Genomic DNA, 22,599 nt, shown 5'->3' with positions numbered 1-22,599 from the left:
TACGTGACCAGCAAGGAGGCCGCGCCGCCCACCGAGTGCTGCGTAGGCGTGAGACACCTCAGGGCCTTGCCGACAGCTGCGGACGCATAGTAATTGCTGTATTCTGTGGTAGTGCAAACATATTTTTGTGCATGCCACATATATAAAATGTTTTGTACAACCTTCATAAAGAAATATAAGAGCATTTAGATCACTACATAAGGACTGAAATGAGCGAACAAACACACTAAAACATGTCTATACATCTGATTCACAAAAAGGTTAGAACATCTTATACTCCCTCCCATAATACAAGACGTTTTTGCGGAGGGAGTATTTGTGACTCAGGGATTTTTATGTTTTTGAGAATAGATGGGAGTGTTTTCCAACAACCCTTTCTACACACCTAAAGCCAAGGAGGCTAATTTTACCAAGAAGCCTACTTAAAACTTGAGTACATAAACAAGCAGACTCCGACCACCTGTTGTTAAAGAACTAGAGTAAAACCTAGCAAAATTTACTCACAACAACCTGGTTTCATATGAAATTAACTTATACGAAGTTGTGAGTATCTCATAAAGAACATCACAACTTGATGAACTTGGCGATGAAAAGTCCACTAGTTTGTGACGTCGCGGGATCGAACCGCAAGGTTTTCTGGATGCCACCGCTTCTGCAGGGCCAGCTATCAGCTGGATCGATCTTTAGCAGCTCTGCAGGTTGCAAAACCAACAATCCTTTTATAGAAGTGATAATCAACATATATATTAGATGAAGGCAGGTAGCAGGACGTTTGTACCTGCTGAAGGATGTTTTGAAAGGAATTGCTGAACCACATTCTCGTTTTGTGCAACAGTCAAGCTATTCCAAGACAAACTGTTAGTCATGCGACGGTATGAACTATAAATTGTACCGAAATTCTAAGCACGGTAAAGGCTAGACTACTGAGACGCGATTGAGGATTAGATTTGCATGTGAAGAGATTACGCACCTGCAAGTACTATAGACAAGTGATCCACCTGTTTTCAATAATTTAAAACCATTTGTGAGAAGCCCTAACTGCATACGAAAGGAAGATCATCAAAATTCAGTAAACATCAAACATAAGATTCTCATGTAGCTAATTGTGGGGTTAGATTTAAGATATATAGATTGCTCGATGAAGTGCCATTCAAGCTAACATCAAGAACAGAAGTAGTACCTGAAGTTGAAGTAGGTTGCCAGTTCTTTCTACGTTGAGTACACGGCGGTCTAATGTTTTCCATCCCCAGAACTCAAACTTCTGAATGTGTTTTATCGATCCATCGTGAGTACACTCTGCATCCACTAGGACCTGCATGTATTTCATCCAAAGGAACAAAGGAGATGTTACAAGTAGCCGAATAAGTTGCAATAGAATATTCCAACCAGTAAAATAAGCTGTGTGTGTTCTATATAGAAGTGCTTCAGCACTCTTTCAGAAGATGAAAAGTGTTCCCTCAACAGAATGAGAGAAAGGTACACTTTTTAGAGCTAATTGACAGTCTGATTTGCAACTACATGTGGAGTCAGCTGAGATGGCTTAAAAAAAATCAATGGCACCAAAGTAGATCATGCATATTTCCACTTCTTCTTTTTACTAATCAAAGTCACAGAGTACTTGTGTAGTTCAGTAACGATAACATTAGCAGTTTACAAAATAACACAAGCAAAGGAATACCTTATCATACCCAGATGTACAGGCAGCAGCATCAGTTGATGGACGAAGAACATAACGTTTTTGCAATCCAACTAATCCTGAATCTTTGCCATAGTATATCAGTTCAGGTTCGGAAGTTGATGGTGGATGAGGTGAACCGGCTGCTTTTGCCTTTTTAGACTTCTGTCTGTCTTTCCATGATCTCTTTGAAGTCCATTCTGAGAATATGCTTCCATTATCCTCAATTCCAACAAAAGCTGTGACAAAGAGCATGAACTCAAGACAAGCTAAATCATACATACATACAGAAGAAGTAAAGCAAAAACGGGACTGGATTCTTCTGATGAATATACCTTCCATGCTCCCCAGATTGGAGTTCACAGGCAATATGGAAAATGAAGTCCCATCAGCAACAAAGAGTCGACTACGATCTCCAAGAGAATACTTCTGCAACATCGTACGACAGGCTGCAAGACGGTGCTTTGCAACATCAACACCAGTCAAAGAACCTGTGCTACCAAGCATATCTGCAAGCATGCAAAGCTTTGCACCTTGCATGTCATATAGATGAAAGGTTAGTATATCTCTGAATAAAAATCCAACAGATAGCAGAGGTCTAACACAAGCTACGGGATCCATAGCAAACTAAACAACATCATCATCACAAGTTTCTAAACAACATCATCACAAGGATGGGGAAATATGTGTTGAACTAACACTACTATATTGGACATGTCGGAGAATAAAATTCAACATATGAACCAAACTAGACACCGAACCGGTCCATCAAACCACAGGAATGTAAAACCCCACTCTCCTAGATGCAACATACCTGCCATACTTGAAACTGTATTTTTGTATGATATCTAAAGATCAACAATCAGGAAAGGCTTTCCATGTTTTTATGCCCTTGAGAAAACTAGGTCTTGCCATATTGGTGAATACATGTCGCCCACACAAATATTCGGTAGGGGTGCTCGTTTATGATTGTAGGGTAGACATTGTCTCTAAGAAAACATTGGTCCAGTGTGTACTTGAAGTATATTAAAAACAGTTACCTGGTGCAGCACAGAGGTCAAGAACATGGTCTCCTGGTTGAACATCGAGTGCTAAGATGGCAGCTCCAGAAGCTGCATCAATCCCATAGATCTGAAATGTTTTTAAAGATGCCTAGGTGAAGCAAAATGTCACGCACAGAAGAGTGCATGATAAGAACATGACAACACGGTACTTTTTACTGGGAAATTTCAGCTTCTCCTACAATTAACAACAAGTGTGTCACTTTGGCTTGATGAGAGAATCCGTTACAAATCAGGTGACAACCACAAAAGTGCCATGAGATTGAACAGCTTCAGTTTAACTTGTACCATGATAGCATCACCAAACTGTTACCGGCTCGAGGCATTTGGTCTCTTAATAAACAATAAAACATAATGTTATTCGATTGCTATCTAGGATAAATAAATTGCCTCAGAGAACACTTGACAAAAATCTAATAACATGCACACTAACATCATATAGCCGCATACAAGTAGACTAGGCTGAGCAACATGGGTCAGCTTCAAAACAATCATGACAAAAGTTTCTCCTCACCTTCCCTTGCTGATAAGCCATGGATCCAGCAATCTGAATTTCAGGCGGGATCGCATAGAAGTCCGGCAGCCACGACACCTTCATGAGATCACACTTGAGCTCGCTTTCGATCTCTGTCACCACCATGGGCTCCGTGCCTGGTTTTAACCTAGGGATTTCAGAAACAAGTCAGGCTACTCTCATTCGCACCCTTTCATGTGACGAATTGCCGGTGGATGGTAGCCTTGGCGAGTGTCAGTCAAGGCTTGCCTCACCTGATGTAGCGCGGGATGGTGTCCGCCTTGGAGTATAGCGCGGGGTCCAGGCCGTTCTCGCCGAGGAACTCGAGAAAGGCCGCCGGCAGCGGCAGCGACGCCGGCGGCTGCTCTTCTCTGCGGTCAGAGGGCGGAATTTCTGAAGAATCCATCGCTCTCCAGAGTAAAGACCCTGGACTCCTCCTCGGGTCCGAAGGGGTGCGAGGTCTCCGGCAGTGGTCGCGACGCCCACGATGGTGGCGGCGGCCTCCCGCCCAAAGCACGCAGAGGCGGCGGCGCCGGGGAGGACTGGACTCGGGGCGCAACACACGGTGTGGAACTTGGTTGATCTGGGCCCTATGTTTCAGATCAGACGCTCGCAAAGCACACTGGACTCAAACAAACCAGAGAGTCCGTTTCGCTGGTTTAGTCATGTATAAATTCGTTTGTCGAATGTCGCCGCACTGTCTCTTGATCAATAAAGCACGATATTTCTCAAAAAAGAAGAGACAAATCAGATTGCTTGAATTATCTTGAGCAGCACACACCAGAGGCAACGCAAACAATTCCTGCTGAGGAGAAACATATGGCCAAAATTTCTGCATGAACACATCATGTGTGCCTGGCGGGCAAGTACATCTCCACCAACTTCCCGGCACAAGTAACACCACCACCACATAGGCCCTGTCTGGAGGCAAGAATTTCACCTGAACTTTACAGGGAACAGTTCAATTTCCTCGCGAGCCAAGAAATATATCCGCCTTCGAAACAGGATCTTAACAACTTCATAAGAACATTCCACATATCATATGGATCTTTAAAACGGAATAGCTTCCTGAGCCAATAAACGGACATGGAAAACGTGCAAGCTAAAAAAAAAAGTTCACATATGGTATTCTTTTATATTTGAAGTAATGGTATTCTTTTATGTTTGAAGTACAATGTGCATTCAGACAGGTCCATCTTGTTGGCAGGACCCTCCAAAGTAACGAAGTATACCAACAGAACCAGGTTGCATCTTTGGGAGCACCTGATGGATTTCTACAGCACCTTAAAGACAACAAACACATCTACACAACCTAATTGACCTTTATGATGTGCCCGCCCTGCTCCGGGCAACAATAATACAAATCAGTATGCTATCGTATCTTACATATCATTGTACAAAATTTCCGGTCTTCCTGTTGATTTGTAGGAAGAATGTATCCATGGAGAGCTGGCCAACTCGTAGCAAAATCAAGAGCTCAATTCTCCTGCATCAACAGTAAATGCACCAACCGTCAGTATGTTCCATGCATGACAGGTGCATGAATTAGAAAGTTTTCGAATTTATATTACCTTCCCCCAAAAAATTCTGTCCAAGATCTCACTACCTTCGGTGTTATGAAGATTCTTTTGTAGAGTTCAATGGTATCTCAACATGTAGAGGGCTTCCTGGGCTGACTTTGCTGTCAGCGCCCTGCTGCTGGTTCGCTTGGGGTTTAAGCTTATGATTGTTATATGCAACAACACCTACTATGGCTGTACATTGCAGAAAAATGGAGTCACCATCTAATCCACTTCTAAATGCAGTTCTTTGAAAAAAAAATGTTCAAAAAAATGGCTCAAACCTAAAGTATTCAAAAAAAAATATAATCCAGAAAATATCAGGTGCAGGTAATTCTTTAGCCAAAAATGTGCCCAAAGATATCACAGAAATTATGAAGTTAAATAAGTCAGATTACGAGATTAATCAGTTGAATACCTATGGCATAGCCAACTATGTTTATGAAGGTAAGCTTTGTATCAGCAAAAATAGCAGCTGACAGCAGCACCACACTCCAATCTCTCACAACTCCAGTAACACGAGCTGTCAGTGCACTTGTCCGGGAGATGACAAGGAAAACTGACAGATTAAGTACGAATGTGCACATGCAGTTTAAGAACAATGTAATTGGTGGGAAGTTCCATGAAATACTTGCATCCATCTTTGGCTTCTCTAAGAACAACCAGGGAATGAACAGGCAAAAGGCACTGCAGGAAAATCACAGATTAAATTACGAGAACAAACAGTAGGTTCAAGAATTAATCTGGGGAGCTGGTGGACAAGATACCTGCAAGGGCTAACATAGTACATCATGGATATCAAGTTCAGTCTAACACCCTTCTTCTTCAAAAATATCTCGATAAAGATAAGTCTAAGGGCTTCCGCTACAACTCCACCCATCTGATACACCACTCCAACCCAGCTGATTGTAATTTCACCAACAGAGGCCACAATAACTCCCACGCTGATGATAGACATGATAGCAAGCATTTTACAGTTCATTTCTTCAAGGCCAAATGCTGTTCCAAGGAGAAACACGGCTACAGGCACTGTAATGCTCAAGCAAAGAGTATATTAACATCAGTTCCAAAACTGATTACAACCTACGCTTTACCTTCTCAATCTAAAAACAGAGAGTGCACATACTTATTGCCTTCAACATCTGTGCAAATGCAACAGATATGTAGAGGTATGCACTGTTCCCTAGCCAAAGTGTCATTGCAAACATTGCTCCAATTGGAATGACTGAACTCACGTATCTGAAATTTCAGGTGAGCTAGTTAGAGAAATAATACAGTCCCAGTACTTTATTATGAATTGAACAAAGAATCTAATACAGGATGGGAAAGCAATAACGGCTGCAGGTCCGTGCTTCAGAAAAAGACCAGCATATTTCTTCTCACGAAGAGTGGTATCGAGTATTGACTTATGACAGGAATAATGCAGAGCTTCTTAGTGTGTGCCAGATGCAAATTTAATTAACGTAAATATCTACCGATGACCATCATGCTAGACTTCTAAGCCTGACTTGGCATTTAATCTTAACAATATGGTAAAACTCGCTCACTAATCCTGACAGCTAAAGCAGGCTAATGTACTTACACAACAAACAGCAGAGCCCCCTGTTACTGTACTTGCTATCCACATATAGTCTGATGAAAACCAACCTCATTATTTAAAATGAAGGGGTGGTGTTTGTGCAGCATCTTACGAACATGCTAGAATATGCTAATGTTATGGAAAATTCACAAATTATTCATATCGGTTCATGCATGGAGAGACAGGCATTATGGATGTCTTAATCATGAGGTGATACGTCATGGAACATAATATACTGACAGAGAACAATTGAGAGAGTAAGAAACTACAATACAGCCTTATGAATTTTGTATTATCCAAGACTCACACATCTGTAGTCATTCCTTCATCAATCTTTATGACCTATAAAATATTATCAAAGTAAAAAAATAGTAAGATTACGGATTTCTTGAACTTCAAGTAACTTGAATTCCAAACAGTATGAAGTCTTAGTTATTACACAGATTAGAGATAGATACAGCAACCATGTAAAAATTTGATGCTAGGTACCTTGAAAATCTTTGTAGCAGCAAAGCATACTACAGATGAGAAGAGCATATGTAGCAAAGTTAGTGCCACTGGATAGGGGAAGTTGATCTCTTTTGAGGATAGCACCCACTGCAAATCAGGACAAACAAAGTACTTAACAATGTTACAAAAAATATGAAAGGATATTTGCCACAGAAAAAGAATCCATCAGTACTTCTAACCACATGAATGAAATTATGAAAGCACTCCAGAACTAATCATCCCAAATAGAAGTGTGTTACAAAGTGGGTTTTCAATCTTCTGAAGCAAGGGTTATCGATGTTTACACTTGAATTTGTACATACAGAAATGTCAGCATCACTATTTCTATTTGCACCACAATCTCTTGGAGTGTTGTTAATCTTGTTAGTATTGAGTTGGGCCAAAGAAATAAGGAGAGAGAATAGAACAAAAGATAGTGCTTATTGCTCAATTTCCATGAATCATTATAGTGGAAGAAGATGTTATCCAGTTGGTCCAAAAAGATAGGCATCTTGAGAAGTGTCAATGAATTGATTTATATGAGGTTCCACTTAAAGCTAATGGAACTTGGTGCAAAAGACCTCCATGAGCCTCACGTATCGGTGTACCAAACTAAACTAACAATATAGTAATAGCAAAAGGGAGTCCAGTTACTTGTTATGGAAGGGATATGAGTTATGACAAGAGAACCTGGGTCAACCCTTCTCATGAAAAAGGGGTCCAAGTTGAGTGAACAACCCAAGCAAGCAACGGACTATTCCCAGATCTCAAGCTACTGGAGTCAGAGGCAGAAAAATGTACCCAAACGCCCACGAATTTTGGACATAATCTGGCTATTCAGGTGGGCGATCGGCTTTAGAAAACTGATAGTAGTCACGAATGAGACTCATTTTGATGAATTATGGGATCAACGCTTGATATCGCAAGTATGAGAACAGCCGAAGCTCAAAATCGCCTCCCTGTGCGTTTACAATCACACCCTCTTTAAACTGAAAACGCTTACGCTGCAGCAGAGACAGAGATCCGATCCATCACAAAAGCCCCCCTGACTCGCACGCATTCGAATCCAGCGCCAGAAACTGGAAACACATCCGTCTCGTCTCCATCGCAAGGGGAGAGCAGCAATCGGATCAGCCTACGAATTTGCGGTGGACTGCACGCTAAAACCCTAGAAACCCAGGACGGCGCGGAGTCGCCTGACGCGGCCAGGCCAGACGCGAGAGAGACCGCATCCGTGTCGCGCAACCAGGAATGAGCAACCGCAGCGACGAAACTTGCCGCGGCTGGCAGGATCGCGGGGCGGTGGGCCGGAGACGCGGGGCGAGGAGGATGAGAGGGGCTTGCCTTGTTGAAGAAGATCTGGCCGCCGGAGATGGCGATGTAGAAGAGGAGGTGGAAGTAGGTGACGGCGCCGTCCCGCCACGCGCCCTTCCTCGGCGCCGGCGCCGGCGCCGCCGTCTCCGGCTGCTGCTGCTGCTGCTTCCCGCCATTTCTCTCCATGGCTGGCTGCTGTGGGGGAATGGAGACGGAGAGTCTGTCTCGCCGTCGGTCGGGGCGAGTGCGTCTCGAGCCGTTTTGCGGTTTTGCGACGGTGGTGGACTTAAAAACAAAACAAAAGGAGAGTGCCTCGCGATTCGCACGTGGTTCAGACCGGCCCCCGTTTGCGCGCGGGCAGGCCTACGCGCCGTGCACGATCTGGGGCCCACCAGTCAGTGTCTTTAACGATATCAAAAGGTTTGGCCAGGCGAAGTCAGAACTTGGGCGAGTCAAACGAAAACGAAAGATGATTTCGGAGGTCAAATTTTAGGCGGAGCCTGCCAGATATCAGGACACACAGGATCGGCAATTTTTACTACAAGTGCCAAATTTGGATTATTTGGACATCGAAAACGGCCTTCCCTCGCCGCCGCCGGAGCTCCGCTGGGCTTTCCCAGAGAGGGGATGATGGCGGCGGCGGGGCCTTCCTCCATCGCAGCTCCGGGATGCGGTTGTAGTGGAGATCTGTGCGGGTGTCCTTGACGTGTGTGTCGTCCGGCGTCGGCGGTGCATCGCTGATGGCCCCTCCGCGGTCTATGGGCGGGCTGGTAGTTCCGGGTTGCGGTGCGGCTCTAGTCATGCGATTTTCTGGCGGCAGACGTCAGCCATGGGCGTGCTCGATGATGGAGGAGTTTGATCTGGTGGTCCAGCCGGGGATGGGTACGAATTTGCCAGCTAATGCTTGGTTCGGCCTCGGCCAGAACCGTCAATGGCGACACCCGCATGGGTCTTTACCTCGTTGGAGTCGTTGTGGGGCAATTCGCGTTCTGTGTGTGCCCCGGAGGAAACCTCAGATTCGGTCTTTCCGGATCAGATGATGACGAAGTTCCTGCGTTGTCACCCCATGGGGCATCATCTTTAGGGGTGTACACCAACTAGACGGACAAGTGTTTGGGGTGGTGGCTAGGCGCAGGTCTCTGCTTCTCATGCGGTGACCAAGGTGGAACGGCGTGCCATCTACAGTATTGACGACGAGTCATGGCGGCAAGGTGCAGCGGAGTCTCGAAGCTAGATACCGGTCGATGGACGCGTGCAGAAGGTAGGCGCTATTCGGCGTCGTGGTGGCGTCGACGGCAGAAGGGTCTGGCAAGATCATTGCATTAATTGCTCCTGAAGATGAGACTATGAAGAAGGCAACAACGGATTCTACAGCATGCGCATGCGGTTCATGCTGAGGATCTACTGGACCGGTTGATGCTCCTGGCTAGCCGACGGACGGCTTGGTGAGGCCATCAGATTTCTTGGAGCGTGTGGCGCACGATAAAGGCACATCATCAATCTTGTAAGTAGGGCGATAATTTTCGCCAAAAAGGTGGCTTTGGGACGATCTATATATTTATTTTGTAAGATCTTGTTGAATAATGCAATAAAGATGACTGAGTGCATCGCTCGATGCAAAGGCCGGAGTTAATCCTCTTTATAAAAAGAAAATGGATTCAATTTTTTTCTTTAAAAAAGTTGGAATCTTTATCTCTACTACTTAAAACAAATGTAATATTTTTCATTTATGTGATGCAAAACGCTTAATCCAACCTTACTGCCCCCCCCCCCCCCCCCTCTCTTCATTTTATTTTTTTCTATTATCTCTATCCTTTTACATCTTAATTGTCTCATATTTCATTGACTTACTAAATAAAACTATTTTTATTCGGTATAAGTCATAAGTTCTTTCCAAATAAGTGATTATTAAAAAAAATCTTAAAAATTATTTAGGTAGGTAATTACAGGTAGCATTTGATAAATATTTATTTATAAAATCATATTAATATGCATAAGTAAATCACGGGCTAACGAATTAGAATATTTGTGACCATAATGTTTGAGGAACGTTCACTACGAGTAAAATTGCCAACGAACACTCAAGTTGCCATGTGAAAACAACTAAAAATGACATGCATTTGTTAGAGCATCTACAATCACAAGTATCAAAATCTACTTTCAAACGCCCGCGGACGCGCTCGGACGGATCCGCGGACAGTGACCGGACATCACACAAAAAACATCTACTGCATTCCTGTACCTCAATTTGAAACCTCAAATCCATACAAGACATGCAGATTAAAACATGCGTACTAGGTAGGTATTTTATCTACTCATTGTCGAAGATGTCCATGATCTTCGTGCCCGGCTCAGGGTAGATGGGCAACCGCGGCAACTCCGGCTCGTCGTCAGACAAACTAGGCGAAGAGCTCGTGGATCTCCGCTCTCTGCTGTCGGATGAAGCGCTAGTTGACCCTCACAATGGACTCCTCTATGGTGAAGCGCGCAGCTGGCTCCTCCTCGGGCAACTGTTACCCCTCCTCCGGTGAATCCGAAGGCAGTCGGACAACGAAACGATTAGCACACCTGGCCCGAATCTCCTCCAGCAGCCGCAGCCGCCGCTCCGGAGTGAGTGTGGCATAGGTGGTGATCCGGGGCCTCGGCATCGCTAGCGGCAAACAGATTGAAAGTAGCGGCGACGAAGAGAAGAAAGGGGAAGAAATGGTGCGAGGTAGGGTTGGGCGCCGTCGTCCGGCTAAAATAGACGACCTTGCTCCCTCGGGCGACATGCCAGAGCGGCGCCACACAGCATGGAACGAAGGAGGCGCTCATCGGACCAACGGTCTATTTGTGTGACCGCATGGGCCATTACGGTCAGTCTGATGTGAAGCCCGCGTCCGGGTATCCTCATATCCGCCCTAGATATGGACCGGGTATGAAGAGTGCCGGTCAGCCCAGGCGTTTGGGGTAGATGTGAGGAGCCCGGTTGGGTGGCCGAAAATCATCTAAGCAATGGCCGGGCAGCCCGCCCAAATGTTTGAGACGAGTATGGGAGGTCCGGTTGTAGATGCTCTTAAGGACTTGCCGTGGCAAATAGGAAAACTTGCCGTGTGTACAGATAAATTTGCCAGCAAACACATTTTTTTTCAAATGCCATCCGTTTGATTCCCATCACATGGTTGTGCAGGCTGGACCTCCCTCCAGCGAACATTCGCTAGTTAACATTTCTCAATATTTATACCCCATTGCAACACACAGACAATTATCTAGTCAATGAAAAAAATTCCTACCAGATATAGTTCAAATTAATATCTTAGGAAAAATCATATGGATCGAAATTATGTGAATCAAACAACCCATGTGTCTTAATTTTAAAAAATACCACGGATAAAATCATCCAAAATTTCTTTGAAAATCCCTTGAATAAGAGGACCTCCTCGATTCTCAGACAAGTATCTGCAATGTTTCATTAATCCTCGCTATGTCTGAAGCTCTGTTCATCTCCAAGCCATGTGTTTCTGAAGACAGGGCAACTAAAAGACTGCCTGAAATGGGTTGAACATCTTTGTCTAGTGACAAAATACCCAGGATTAGGTCGCTTACGAACAAATCATTCTACCCTACGCATGTAGTGTGCACTGAGTCCTGAATGGAATTGAAATGGCTACTCTAAAGTGATGCTGATCTCGAGACTGGACTCGGTGCTGATGGTCTCCTTGTTGGTGGTTCCAGCAGGGTGATCGGTGCACTCCATTCTCAGCCTGAGATGAACCGGCTTCATGATGACTAGATCCCTCGCGTCTATGTGATTCTCCGTCAGGAGCTCGACACCCACGTGCTCCTCATGCCCCTGGCACTGGAGGATCCTCTTGATCACTGCTTTCTGGTCCTCATGGTCCGCTTTCGTTCGGTCGACCTTTAGGTACAATGCAGCAGAGGCCACCAGCTGCAGGAGCAATAACAGTGTCATGGTCTTTGATTCTTTCTTTCAAGTGATTTCGCTCCATATAACACAGGAAGATTGTCTTGTTTTTAAGAGAGGGAAGAATCGCACCTCGCATGTCCCAGGGCTGACGTTAACTGCACAGGTGAAATGCACGCTTTTCTGGTCTTGGTGACTTTCATCTGCGGGTTTATCATCACCTTTGTGCACAGCAGGTTCCTCAGCAGCTTCAGAAAACGCTAGGTTGTCTATTTCATCATACCATTGCTGTGCTATACCAACCTGATAGCATGTGCATTAGCAATTCAGACTCGAGAGCTAGCATATCGCCAACTAGGTTTGAAGTAACTTCGATACTCAAAATTCACAATGCATAAAGATGTTGCGAACCGGACAAGAAGTGCTTTACCTTCTCAGATGTTGTGTCTTGTGCGTCAGATTCAGAAATCTCAGCACCAGATCCCCTTACTTGGCGCCAAATACAGCTCTCAACCAAAGGTGTGGCAAGCTCAGTATCAACTGGGATGTCTACAGAGACCTTGATGTTGCATCTTCCTGTTAAGTTGAATCCACCAGTTAAACAGCTATCTTAAACCGAATCTCATATGGCAGTGCCCCTTCAATTTATTAACGGACTCACTTCAGTAATCCACATGGTTATCTGAACCGTAAAGTTAATTTCAAATTTGGAGCTTAAGTATTGTGCAGATGCACTACAGGATTCGACACTCCTTTTTTAACCTGTGCTGTCAACTCAAAATCATTTGAAACTGAAGGCACAGCTAGTTACAAGGAATATGGAAAGCAGAGGTAATGAATATAAAAATTGATACCCTTCTTCGGCGGTAATAAGTTTTATGTGCTGCAGTATTGAAGACCACACAGTATCATAGTTACCCAGAGCCAAAAGTGGGGGAAACAGTAGTGTCGTGCATCAAACTAAGCTATAATTTTCAATTAAAGGCTTCAAAATTGCAGGGGAAGTCACCCATGGTCATATATGGCACAGATGCAAAAACTACTATCATGACAAAACAGCTTCTGTTAAATTACCAGGGAGCACATTTACTTTCCGGTTGTGATCTTGAAATTGTCCAGCTGAATGTCCCCTGCCAATTCATTGCAAAACAGTGAGAAAGGAATAATGAATCCATGCAGCACGCAAACTTTTGTCAGCAGCAGATAAATTTCTATGCTCACTGCAAAAATGATGAAGATAAATGGAGAACCAAAAGCTCACCAGGTAGATACTTTCTCAAGACGGCAAACAAACCAATATGGTAACCCAAGAACCCCAACATTTGTAAAATGAATATTCGAGGTTTCTTTGGTATCCAAGTCATGCTTCTGAACCCTTTGACCATCTTCAAGACAAAGAAAAGGAATTCAAATTATTTGTGGTACGGTCTGACTCTAAATGAAAGCACTAACAGCTTATAGATCAACCTGTATCACAGAAGACAATGCATTTCCGGAATCTTGAAATTGACGATACAAGTTCATTGCAAGGGATCTTCTCCAGCAGATTAGAATGTCCTTTATCACCTGATGACCCATTGATGTGTATATCTTTAAGGAGAGCATGCCTCTCATCAATCATTTGCTGACACAACTCCATTGCTTCAGCTCTACCTTCGCATCACTTTAACTCCTCAATGAGCTGTAAATATTTAACTCCAACATGTGTAACAAAAGAATTTGTACTAACCTCTTACAATATTCTTTTTTTCACCAGTTGACATGCTCAGGATCCATGATGTTTCAAAGCTGGCAAGCAGCAACAGTATAAGACATTAGGTTTGTAATGTCCCAAAGTAAAGCCAGCCACAGTTGACCCACAGTACTTATGTGTATGCCGAAACAATAACAGAACATAGGATAGAATTAAGCAATATACATCGAATGACATTGATGGAAGAGTGGAACACACTTTTATTTCACTAATATCTAATGTTTTCTCACACATGCATCAAATTGACAGTTAAGCACACAATGACATGCAATTAGGTAAGTAAAAGAAAAGGGCAGCCCGGTGCACATAGCTCTCGCATGCAATTAGGTAGGTATACATAAATATCATTGAGCTTCAATGTCAAAATCAAACTGAAACTGAGAATCAGGTTGAGCTGTGCAGATTTACAACATGTAAAACCCAAAAATGAATTACAGCTACAATAGTGCAAAACAATTCATGAGACAAGTCAGATCTCAGGCGATGAAACCATCCAACTGAAGCATTATACGAAAATCCACCACTAAATCAATTTGATATTGCGAAAGGACAAGATGGAGGAGATGAATAGAGGCACATACCTGCGATCTGCTACTAATAAATCGTCCTCGGAAATTTTGAGCAAATGCCATGGAAACACTACTGGTTCAGCGTTGAAATCTTGAATGTTTGAAGCATCATCTTTCTTTGAAGCGTCTTCCTTTGTCAAACCAAGCTTATCAATAATCCAACTCCAGACACCACTTCCTTTTTTATTGAAGACTGGATAAACTGTCTCCAGAAACCTTCTTCCAAAATCTGCTTTTCTAACTGCATGATTCTGCAAAAGAATAAGAAAAGCTAGTAAAAAATCTTTGATACATGATTGACGATTCATGATTGTTGTGGTTAGTTATAATTTTTTCCATGTACAAGACAAAGGAACAGCAGAAAAACTTTAATTGACACCTAAAACTTGTGACAACCACCTTATGGCCTTATGGGTTATTATAGCTCTATTACCTGTATGAAATCTCAGCAGCCAGTGAAAAGGACATACTTGTCAAACCGAGTAAACTGAGGCAAGCCACTATGGATAATTACCTCCGAATCTACTATATATAGACAATCTTCAGCGGCATGATAAAATGATGCAGCAGGGTGCAATAACTTGGCAGATTCAAATTCACCATCCTCAAAACCTGGGGAGGATCCAATCTGTAAAGTAAATATCAAGTCATTACACTGAATTTGCAGGCCTTCAAACCATATGAGTAAACGTAGAACCCAAGGGAAACAGCAACTCATGCTTACACAGTCTAAAATCACCCCATCACAGTTGCTAATGATGATTCTATGGTGGTTACTATCAGAGATAAAAATGCGATCACCGTCCTCATCAACTGATAGGCCACCTGTAGAACATTAGATTTTACAAAACATTGTATTTAGTTCCAGTTTTAGATTTTCTGGTTGGGCTGCAAAATTGATGTTTAGTAAAATAAGTTGCACGAGGGAAGAAGCATCAACCAAGTACCTGGATGATAAAGTAACAAGTTTCTGAGAGAACCTACATATGGCTCTTTGACAACCTCTTCTTTCTGCCACGGAACTCCTGATTCTACAACATTTTCAATAGGTTCTGCACTCAATGCACTAAATCCTTCCATGCCTACATTTAATAACAAATAGGAGGTTTTAGAAAATTAGCACATGTGAGGAGCATCCAATTTGCCAAGCAACATTCTAGAGAATCTTAGGTGCAACAAATGTGCACAAGCAAGCTAACAATAATAGCATAAAATAAATAGCTAATGCTGTCTAGAGCTTACCCCTGATCATGAGGTCAGGGTACCCATCCAATTTTGTGAAGATTATATGATCCTTAGAACCTTCAAATAGCAAGTAGCAAGCACCATTTGTCATCTGAAAACTCATCAAACAGACAAACCATGTTTTAATCAAGCATGCATTAATTAAATCCATATAGATCTACAAAATTTGTTTGACACATATTCCATTGTGCTTGGCATAGCATTGTATTCCCATTGTATGAAGTTGTGTTTCGCTTCTTTAATGTGATAAATTAAACATGTCTAACGATATCAAAATGGACCATCTCAATGTATATCCATAGCGTATCTGAAAAATATACTGGTACTTGGATTCTCCCAGTGAAGACATAATAAAAAGATAGTGTATGCATCGTATATATGAACTGCATGGCCAATGATCACAAAACATTTCTGAACTTCTCTAGTGGAAGGAAAATTGCAAGGATATTTGCCTCACATTGGTAAAGTCTTTGTCTGACAACAAGATAGGAAATGTAATGTATTCCTCCATTATTGTACGAACTGCTTGGCTTTGAGTAGCTAAGGAACTAATACCACTCCCATATTGCATAGCAAAAACATTTAGATGCGGGTACCTACAATGAACAGATAATAAGACAATAGAGAAATTTGAGACTTTTGTCAGATCACAAAGCAGCCAGATTTTACACAACTACCTCTGATGAAGATATTTCAATTTTCTAAAAGCAGCTGAATGTTTGCAGTCCCCGTCTAATGTTTCATGTGACTGATACAACAGAACAAGATACATTCCTTCTTGATTAAAAGTTTTCCAAATGCCATTCACGGCATTCAACCAACAATGATTTTTTCCTGCATCACAATAGTTAAGCAAGAATTAACAGACAGCAATAACAACTGAAGAAAGGGACCGTGCATTACACATTTACGTTAATTACTTACATCTAGGAATAGCCAAAATTATCCTTGTTATGTCATTTGTATCGCATGCAAGTCCATGTCATCTTTCAGAAAAAGTTAAAAAAATCACTGCAATCGTATCCTTGCAAAACTATTTGTAACTGTGTACAGTACTTCTTGTGGCTTTCGTCCTATGTAGTTTTGTCACACAGATGTAAAGAACAAATGATGATACCACAAGACTCCTGGAGTTTTGCACAATAGTGAAAACTCAAGAGCATCATTTTCATCAAGCATTACGAAATTTATTGAAAATAACCATCCCCATTGTGGGTTTGTAAATGGCAGATGAAAATTAAGAAGAGCATGCTTCTCCACCATAACCAGCAAAGCTGTGTGGCAGACACAATAACGAGAGCACCCAAACTATCAACAAGAACATATAGTTCCACAAAATGGCACGGCATGGGATATGATATTGCAGTATGTTACGACTTGCGATTTAAATGCGTGATATTACCTTCGAGTGTCCCAAATGTGGATTTGATGAAATGTAAGAGTTGAGACTGCGAGGTGGGTGTACTCTCACTTGAGCCGTCAGAGCTGCGAGACAGAAGAGGGCGGCTTTGTTAGGACAGTCAATGGCTAAGAGAAAACTAGAGAGGCGCGTGACGCGAGAACTTCTACCTCGGAGCGTGGTGCAGGGCTCTCGTCGTAGTCGCAGCCGCCGCAGACTGCCGCCGGTGGGAGTCGAACCACCTGCACGTGCTGCTGCTGCAGGCACTGCTGGTGATGGAAGAGCTGGCCCCGGATAGCGGCTTCGGCCCGTGCAGCGCTACCGGAGAGCAAGCGGAGGTGGATGAGAGGAAGCAAGAATGTAAGAGCGAGGAGAGGAATGTCGCGGATGGATCGCGGGGACGCCGCAAGCGGCGCAGCGCCGCCGCGGCCGAAGCCTGCGCCATCAGACCTCGATGGCGTTTAGCAGTGGGGTTCAGTTATTCAGGACGTCCCACTCGGTGCTCGCCGGTAGAAATGGACGAGACGGCAAGGCTGCTCGTGCTCGGAGGGCGCTAAGTTCCGACTCAGGCGCCGCCGCGGGCCGCGGCCGTGCGAGAGTTAGGACGGCTGAACGGGGGGCGGGGGCTGGGAAGCAAGGGGTGGACGACTGGCGAGGCGGGGCAGGCTGACGGCGCCGGGGGAGTCGTGGGGGCGGGGGGCAGGAGGCGGGGCGCCGGACGGCTAGGCCAGTCGTGGAGGCAGCGGCCGGCGGCGGCGTTTGCTTCAGTCCGATGCCTCAATGGGGGAACGGCGAACAGGACCGGGACCGATGCCTACAGGGTGGGCTGGCCCAATAACTTCTGGACAACTTTTTCTCTGTTTCTTTTTTTTCTCTCTCTTTTCGGGTTTTCTTTCTTCTTTTATGTTTGTTGTGTGTTTCCTTCTTCTTTTTCTATTTTTGTGTTTTTTTGCGAAATTCTATTTTTGTGTTTTTAATAATACGTAACACTTATTTTGAAAAATTACTTGACAAATATTCTAGCACACATGAACAACTATTATCAAATGCAAGATTTGTTTAAAAAAAATAAATCTGGTGAACAGTTTTAAATACTAAATGCATTTTCTATATGAACGTTATTTTTAGACCCTGCAAAAGAAACGCATGTTTTTAGGTACATAATCATTTTTAATGTATTACTTGTTTCTTTGGAAATACTTTCAAAATTTATTAAAATAAACACATGTTTTTGGGACAAGTTTTTTTTCTGTACGAATTTGGTTGGTTGGTTTTAGGTGGGCCAAAGTTTGGGGCTTCACGGACCTCACTTAGAAATGAGCTTGCATGATTGGACCTCTCCGTGTTGCGGCCTTCGTATAGGTTGAGTGGAAGGGCTCGTTATAATCGTGGGGCATTTTTTATGGTGGTGAATATGCAAGTATTAAACTTAACTTTCTTAGTTAATTTCATAGATTCAGAAATTGTATGTTCCCCAAAGTGCAACAAGATTGTTGACACCAGATTTTAACATAGTCAAAAGCATAATTAAGAAGACCTCAAATGTAAAAGTGCTTAATGTGAGAAAGTTCCGTATCGTCAAAAGGAGAAACTTTGATATTTGGGGCATAGTCATCCGGTCTCATCTCTAAGTCCAAAATTATGTTCGAAGTTCTGAGATTTTGTATTAAAAACACTATTCGGCTGATTACGCCCTCAATACTACCTCGTATGAAAAAATGATCTACACGAATTGTCTTCGCCTTGTCGAAACGATCGATTTTGATATAAAAATCATCCCAATCCGAGTTTGTATGAAAAAGTTAAAGCTATCGGAATGCAGCCCTGTCAAAAGGCGAAATATGGCACGCCCCACCAGACGCCATGTCTGATGGGTAGCGCGAGCAAACAGATGTTTTGCACGAGCTATTTGACCCTCAAGATGACGTCTGATCAAAAAACGTTCAGCATGAAAGTTGTTCTTCTCGTTGAAACGGTCAAGATTGCTTTTGGACTCGTTTCCATCCGAGGTCGTTTACCACCACAAAAAAGACCCGCAAGGTGCAGCCAGTTTAAACCGAACAGTTTTGGAAAGTTTGGACAAAACCGATCCGAATTTGACTAGGATTTTGGACGTGAATCCAAGCCTTTTCCTTGCACGGGAAGTCCAGCCGCCTCTTATATACCTAAGGGGTGACGGCCGATTGAACAATACACAATCGATCAACTCATCTACCACTTTTTATCTTTTATCTTTTCTCCTTAACCCTATTTCTTCTTCTTCCTCGTTCTTCGTCTGTTCTTCTTGTTGTAGGGCGGCGAACCTCGAGGCCCTAGGGGCGATCAGGTCGACCTAGGGCAGCCCATAGCCGCCGCGCGCTCTGACGGGGTCCCTCCCGGGCGTGTGGGGTTTCGGGTCCTCAAAAGCACCCGCCGGAGTGCCCGCGTACCGCGCTTCCGGCTGGGTCTCCTTCGACGTGAGCTGCGGTGTATCATCCCCGGCGTCGAGGGTACACAGTGACGTGTTCGTGTGCGAACAAAGATACTTCAACCTATATGACAAAATACAACGAGCAAGCAATATAAATAATATTAACAAGTTGGTAAAGAGCTAAGCAAGAAGTAAGCCGAGAATGAAGTAGCCACAAGGCACAAAAATGAAGTAATGTATCCTGAAGTTCAATCCATGTGTGTGTAGGGGAAGGGGGCTCTAATCTCATGTGGAGAGGCCTAGGACAACAAGTTTCACATCCACAATGAATGACTAGATTCCTCCTTGAGCTTCGAGAGCTCAATCACTAAGGGTAGACCTCGACGGGGACTAAAACATTCACAAAATTCCCGGAGCTAATTCGCAAATTCGGAAGCTTACAGATGACTACGGCCATCTATGGTTCCTTAGAAACTAAATAGTGACAAGTGGAACAAAGAAGTCAAAGGGGATTCAAGATTGCCTTGGTCGAGTCACAAATGTTTGTTTCCTCTCTGTTTTCTCTTATTCAAATCAAATAATGGTTGGAGGAAAAGAATGGGAGCTCAAGGTGGTCATCAAGGGTAAAGAGGCATATCAAGTCAATGCCCTCCCTACATAAGAAATGGCCCCCAAATTATGCTCGTTGCGTTCTCGTATTGGACCACACAAAAATTCCAATGCCAGAGCTCCAATGTTTATCCAGAAAATACTCATGTTAAACAAAATGGTTCGAGCTAAACCTGGAGGCCGCCCCAGACTAATCTTGAGAACTCCGGGTTGATTTTCCAGCAACATGCAAATCTTGGGGGTTCTTCAAGGGTTTGGTAGAAGGTGTTGGGGAATTCTATGATATGTATTCGTCAACAATCCCCACTCTTCAACATTTGTATAACTCCTCTTTTATAGCACATCTTTTCTATAGAAAAACCATTGAAACACATTAACTTGTGATTGATACGTCTCAAACGTATCTATAATTTTTTTCATGTTCATGCTACTTTTACATCAATACATGGTTCTGTACAAATTTATGTTATTTTATTGTACTAACCTATTAATCTAGTGCCAGATACCGTTTTCTGCATTATTGAAGTTCTAAAGAAAACACCATCTCAGGACAGAAAAATCAATTTTTAGGTAGGTTTTCTAATCTCTCAAGTTTCATATGCCACTTACGCAACTGTTGTGCACTTAACTTTTACTGTGTCTAGACTCTCTAGAACCAAAGATAATGCAAGAAGATAAGTGAAGTACTTTTTTAGGGTGATAACTAAAGTACGTAACATGAGGAAAAAAATGTAGGTGCTGGTAATAAAAGATTACAAGAACAAAAAAATAGCTTGCATGTGTGGTGATCAAGTGGGAGCAATTGTTCTTGGCAATAGGCTATTTTTTATATTCATGATTGATTTTTTTTTGAACAGGTCTAATAGCTTCCACACCCTAAATTCAGAGGCGGGGGTGATAAGTAAGGAGTGGACACATCCGCACGTGCATAAAAATCCATAACTCCTCTCCCTATATTTAGTAATATAATTCTCATGAAACATGTATAGCCCAATACCATTTTATTAACAAAATTAAAAATCCACATGAATCTCCGAGTAAAATAAAATGATGTAAGAGCTAGATTAGACTTAGTTAATTCTCAGCCACAAACTCCGTCTTATTAGTCCCCGTCGTATTTTGATTCAATCTTTGATCACATATTTGATTAGCAAAATGTTGATGTATGACATCAAAAGATATATAGATTCATATTTGATTGTAGTTTACAATGATATATTTTTGCCACACATAATCTGTATTTTATTAGTTAACATCGTGGTTAAAATACGAAGGAACTAGTAAACCAGAACGGAAATATACAGTGGTAGTAGATACTAAGAGCTAGTCGGACCTAGATGAGAAAACAAGATTCTAACTTTACTGCAATAGACTTTCATTTGAGCAATCTGAAATACCATTTGAAATTTATCTGAGCAATGATTTTTGTGGGAAACAAGATACTAACTTAGGGTATCTCCAATGACACTGGACACCGTATCCGTCCGCGGATAGGGGTCCAGTTGACGGACATTGATGCGGGAGCCGGTGATCCAATCGTAGCCATATACATTTCAAACCGGATTTCAACAAACCGGACGAAATACATGCAAAGAGGACAATTTTATTTAAAACCAGTGAACATTGATTACATTTTTGATATTTTTCAATAAAAATGACCAGACATAAACCTAGCCTATGACGGTGCTCGTGCCCCATGTCCTTGTTTTTCCCTTTCGCCGGGTCCATCTCGCCGTCTACATAAGCGGCGGCGATAAGACCCACGAAGTGAAGGTTCGCTAGCAAGGAAGAGTATAACATGGAAGATGGATCGGCCTATTTGGGACTCGAGGCACGGCCGCCTCCCATGCTCTACTCCTCCTTGTTGGAGCCCGCGACCTATCCGTCGCTGATGGATGTGAGGTCCACGATGGACGTGGATGGGATGGCATGCTCATCATCCCACAAGTGCGGTCAATCGTTGTTTGGCGGTGGGTAGGACACGCAGCTGGCGGCGTTTTCGGCCGTGATCGCCTGTTGCGCCAACTCCAACTCCTCGTCCGGGTACGCCGCCTCTATGTTGCGAGTGGCGGTGTGAGTGTGGGCGGCCTCGTAGAGCGCCTGCTTCTCGGAGATGAAATTAGGGTTTGTCGCGGCCATGGCCACCACGACTTCCCGGTTCGTTGTAGATTTGGCCCTCTATCAGCCGGTGCTGCTCGATAAGGAACAAGTTGTACCGCTACCCTCTCCCCCCTACGCCTGCCGGAACATCGACATCGGCACCTGCGCCGGCTGCTCCTCCTTCCTGGCGGAATTGAAGTGCGTCTACGCCTGCTCCATCGCCAAGTTGGCATGCACCGACGCGGGTTGCGGCACGGAGTCGTCGTAGGAGCCCGTCTCCATCTTGGGGTCGTTGTCGGAGACCCTCGGAGAGCTGGCCGGCATGCCGGCCTCTATCCGGTTGGCATGGCGGCTCTGCCAAGCAGCCGCAAGGGCGGCTACCTTGTGCTTCTGCTCCATTGAGAGACTCTCCCACAACG

General features: G+C 43.5%; 3 protein-coding genes across 4 annotated transcripts; all 3 read right to left on the bottom strand.

The window, feature by feature from the left end:
* Positions 1 to 200: 200 nt before the first annotated feature.
* Positions 201 to 3,931, bottom strand: LOC125521742 (S-adenosyl-L-methionine-dependent methyltransferases superfamily protein). 2 transcript variants are annotated; one of them, XM_048686808.2, is made up of 9 exons: positions 3,505 to 3,923; positions 3,251 to 3,398; positions 2,716 to 2,806; positions 2,011 to 2,208; positions 1,679 to 1,914; positions 1,181 to 1,312; positions 971 to 1,038; positions 779 to 840; positions 201 to 692 (listed from the first exon to the last, which is right to left on the bottom strand). In XM_048686808.2, the coding sequence occupies exons 1-9, from the start codon at positions 3,654 to 3,656 to the stop codon at positions 565 to 567; spliced, it is 1,215 nt and encodes a 404-aa protein (XP_048542765.1). In that variant the 5' UTR covers positions 3,657 to 3,923; the 3' UTR covers positions 201 to 564. The 2 variants fall into 2 exon arrangements, 1 of the variants encoding a protein (XP_048542765.1); XR_007289402.2 differs by having other exon boundaries at positions 617 to 692; positions 971 to 998; positions 3,505 to 3,931.
* Positions 3,932 to 4,353: 422 nt separating this feature from the next.
* On the bottom strand, positions 4,354 to 8,467 carry LOC125521743 (putative sugar phosphate/phosphate translocator At3g14410). Its single transcript, XM_048686809.1, has 8 exons — positions 8,222 to 8,467; positions 6,878 to 6,985; positions 6,696 to 6,730; positions 5,936 to 6,048; positions 5,577 to 5,838; positions 5,228 to 5,496; positions 4,822 to 5,004; positions 4,354 to 4,736 (listed from the first exon to the last, which is right to left on the bottom strand). Exons 1-7 carry the CDS (start codon positions 8,375 to 8,377, stop codon positions 4,865 to 4,867), a joined length of 1,083 nt encoding a protein of 360 aa, XP_048542766.1. The 5' UTR covers positions 8,378 to 8,467; the 3' UTR covers positions 4,354 to 4,736; positions 4,822 to 4,864.
* A 3,246-nt stretch (positions 8,468 to 11,713) lies between these two features.
* On the bottom strand, positions 11,714 to 17,873 carry EMB1974 (NHL domain-containing protein). The gene is made up of 16 exons (XM_048686560.2): positions 17,232 to 17,873; positions 17,065 to 17,147; positions 16,340 to 16,496; positions 16,120 to 16,258; positions 15,660 to 15,753; positions 15,365 to 15,499; positions 15,142 to 15,242; positions 14,932 to 15,045; positions 14,430 to 14,668; positions 13,825 to 13,883; positions 13,563 to 13,748; positions 13,357 to 13,480; positions 13,170 to 13,225; positions 12,526 to 12,671; positions 12,228 to 12,398; positions 11,714 to 12,119 (listed from the first exon to the last, which is right to left on the bottom strand). The coding sequence occupies exons 1-16, from the start codon at positions 17,504 to 17,506 to the stop codon at positions 11,838 to 11,840; spliced, it is 2,361 nt and encodes a 786-aa protein (XP_048542517.1). The 5' UTR covers positions 17,507 to 17,873; the 3' UTR covers positions 11,714 to 11,837.
* Positions 17,874 to 22,599: the final 4,726 nt, after the last annotated feature.

This window comes from Triticum urartu, chromosome 7A (assembly GCF_056163025.1).
Source record: "Triticum urartu cultivar PI428250 chromosome 7A, HENAU_Tu73, whole genome shotgun sequence".
NCBI classification, from domain to species: domain Eukaryota; kingdom Viridiplantae; phylum Streptophyta; class Magnoliopsida; order Poales; family Poaceae; genus Triticum; species Triticum urartu.
This window is presented reverse-complemented; position numbering and strand designations above follow the sequence as displayed.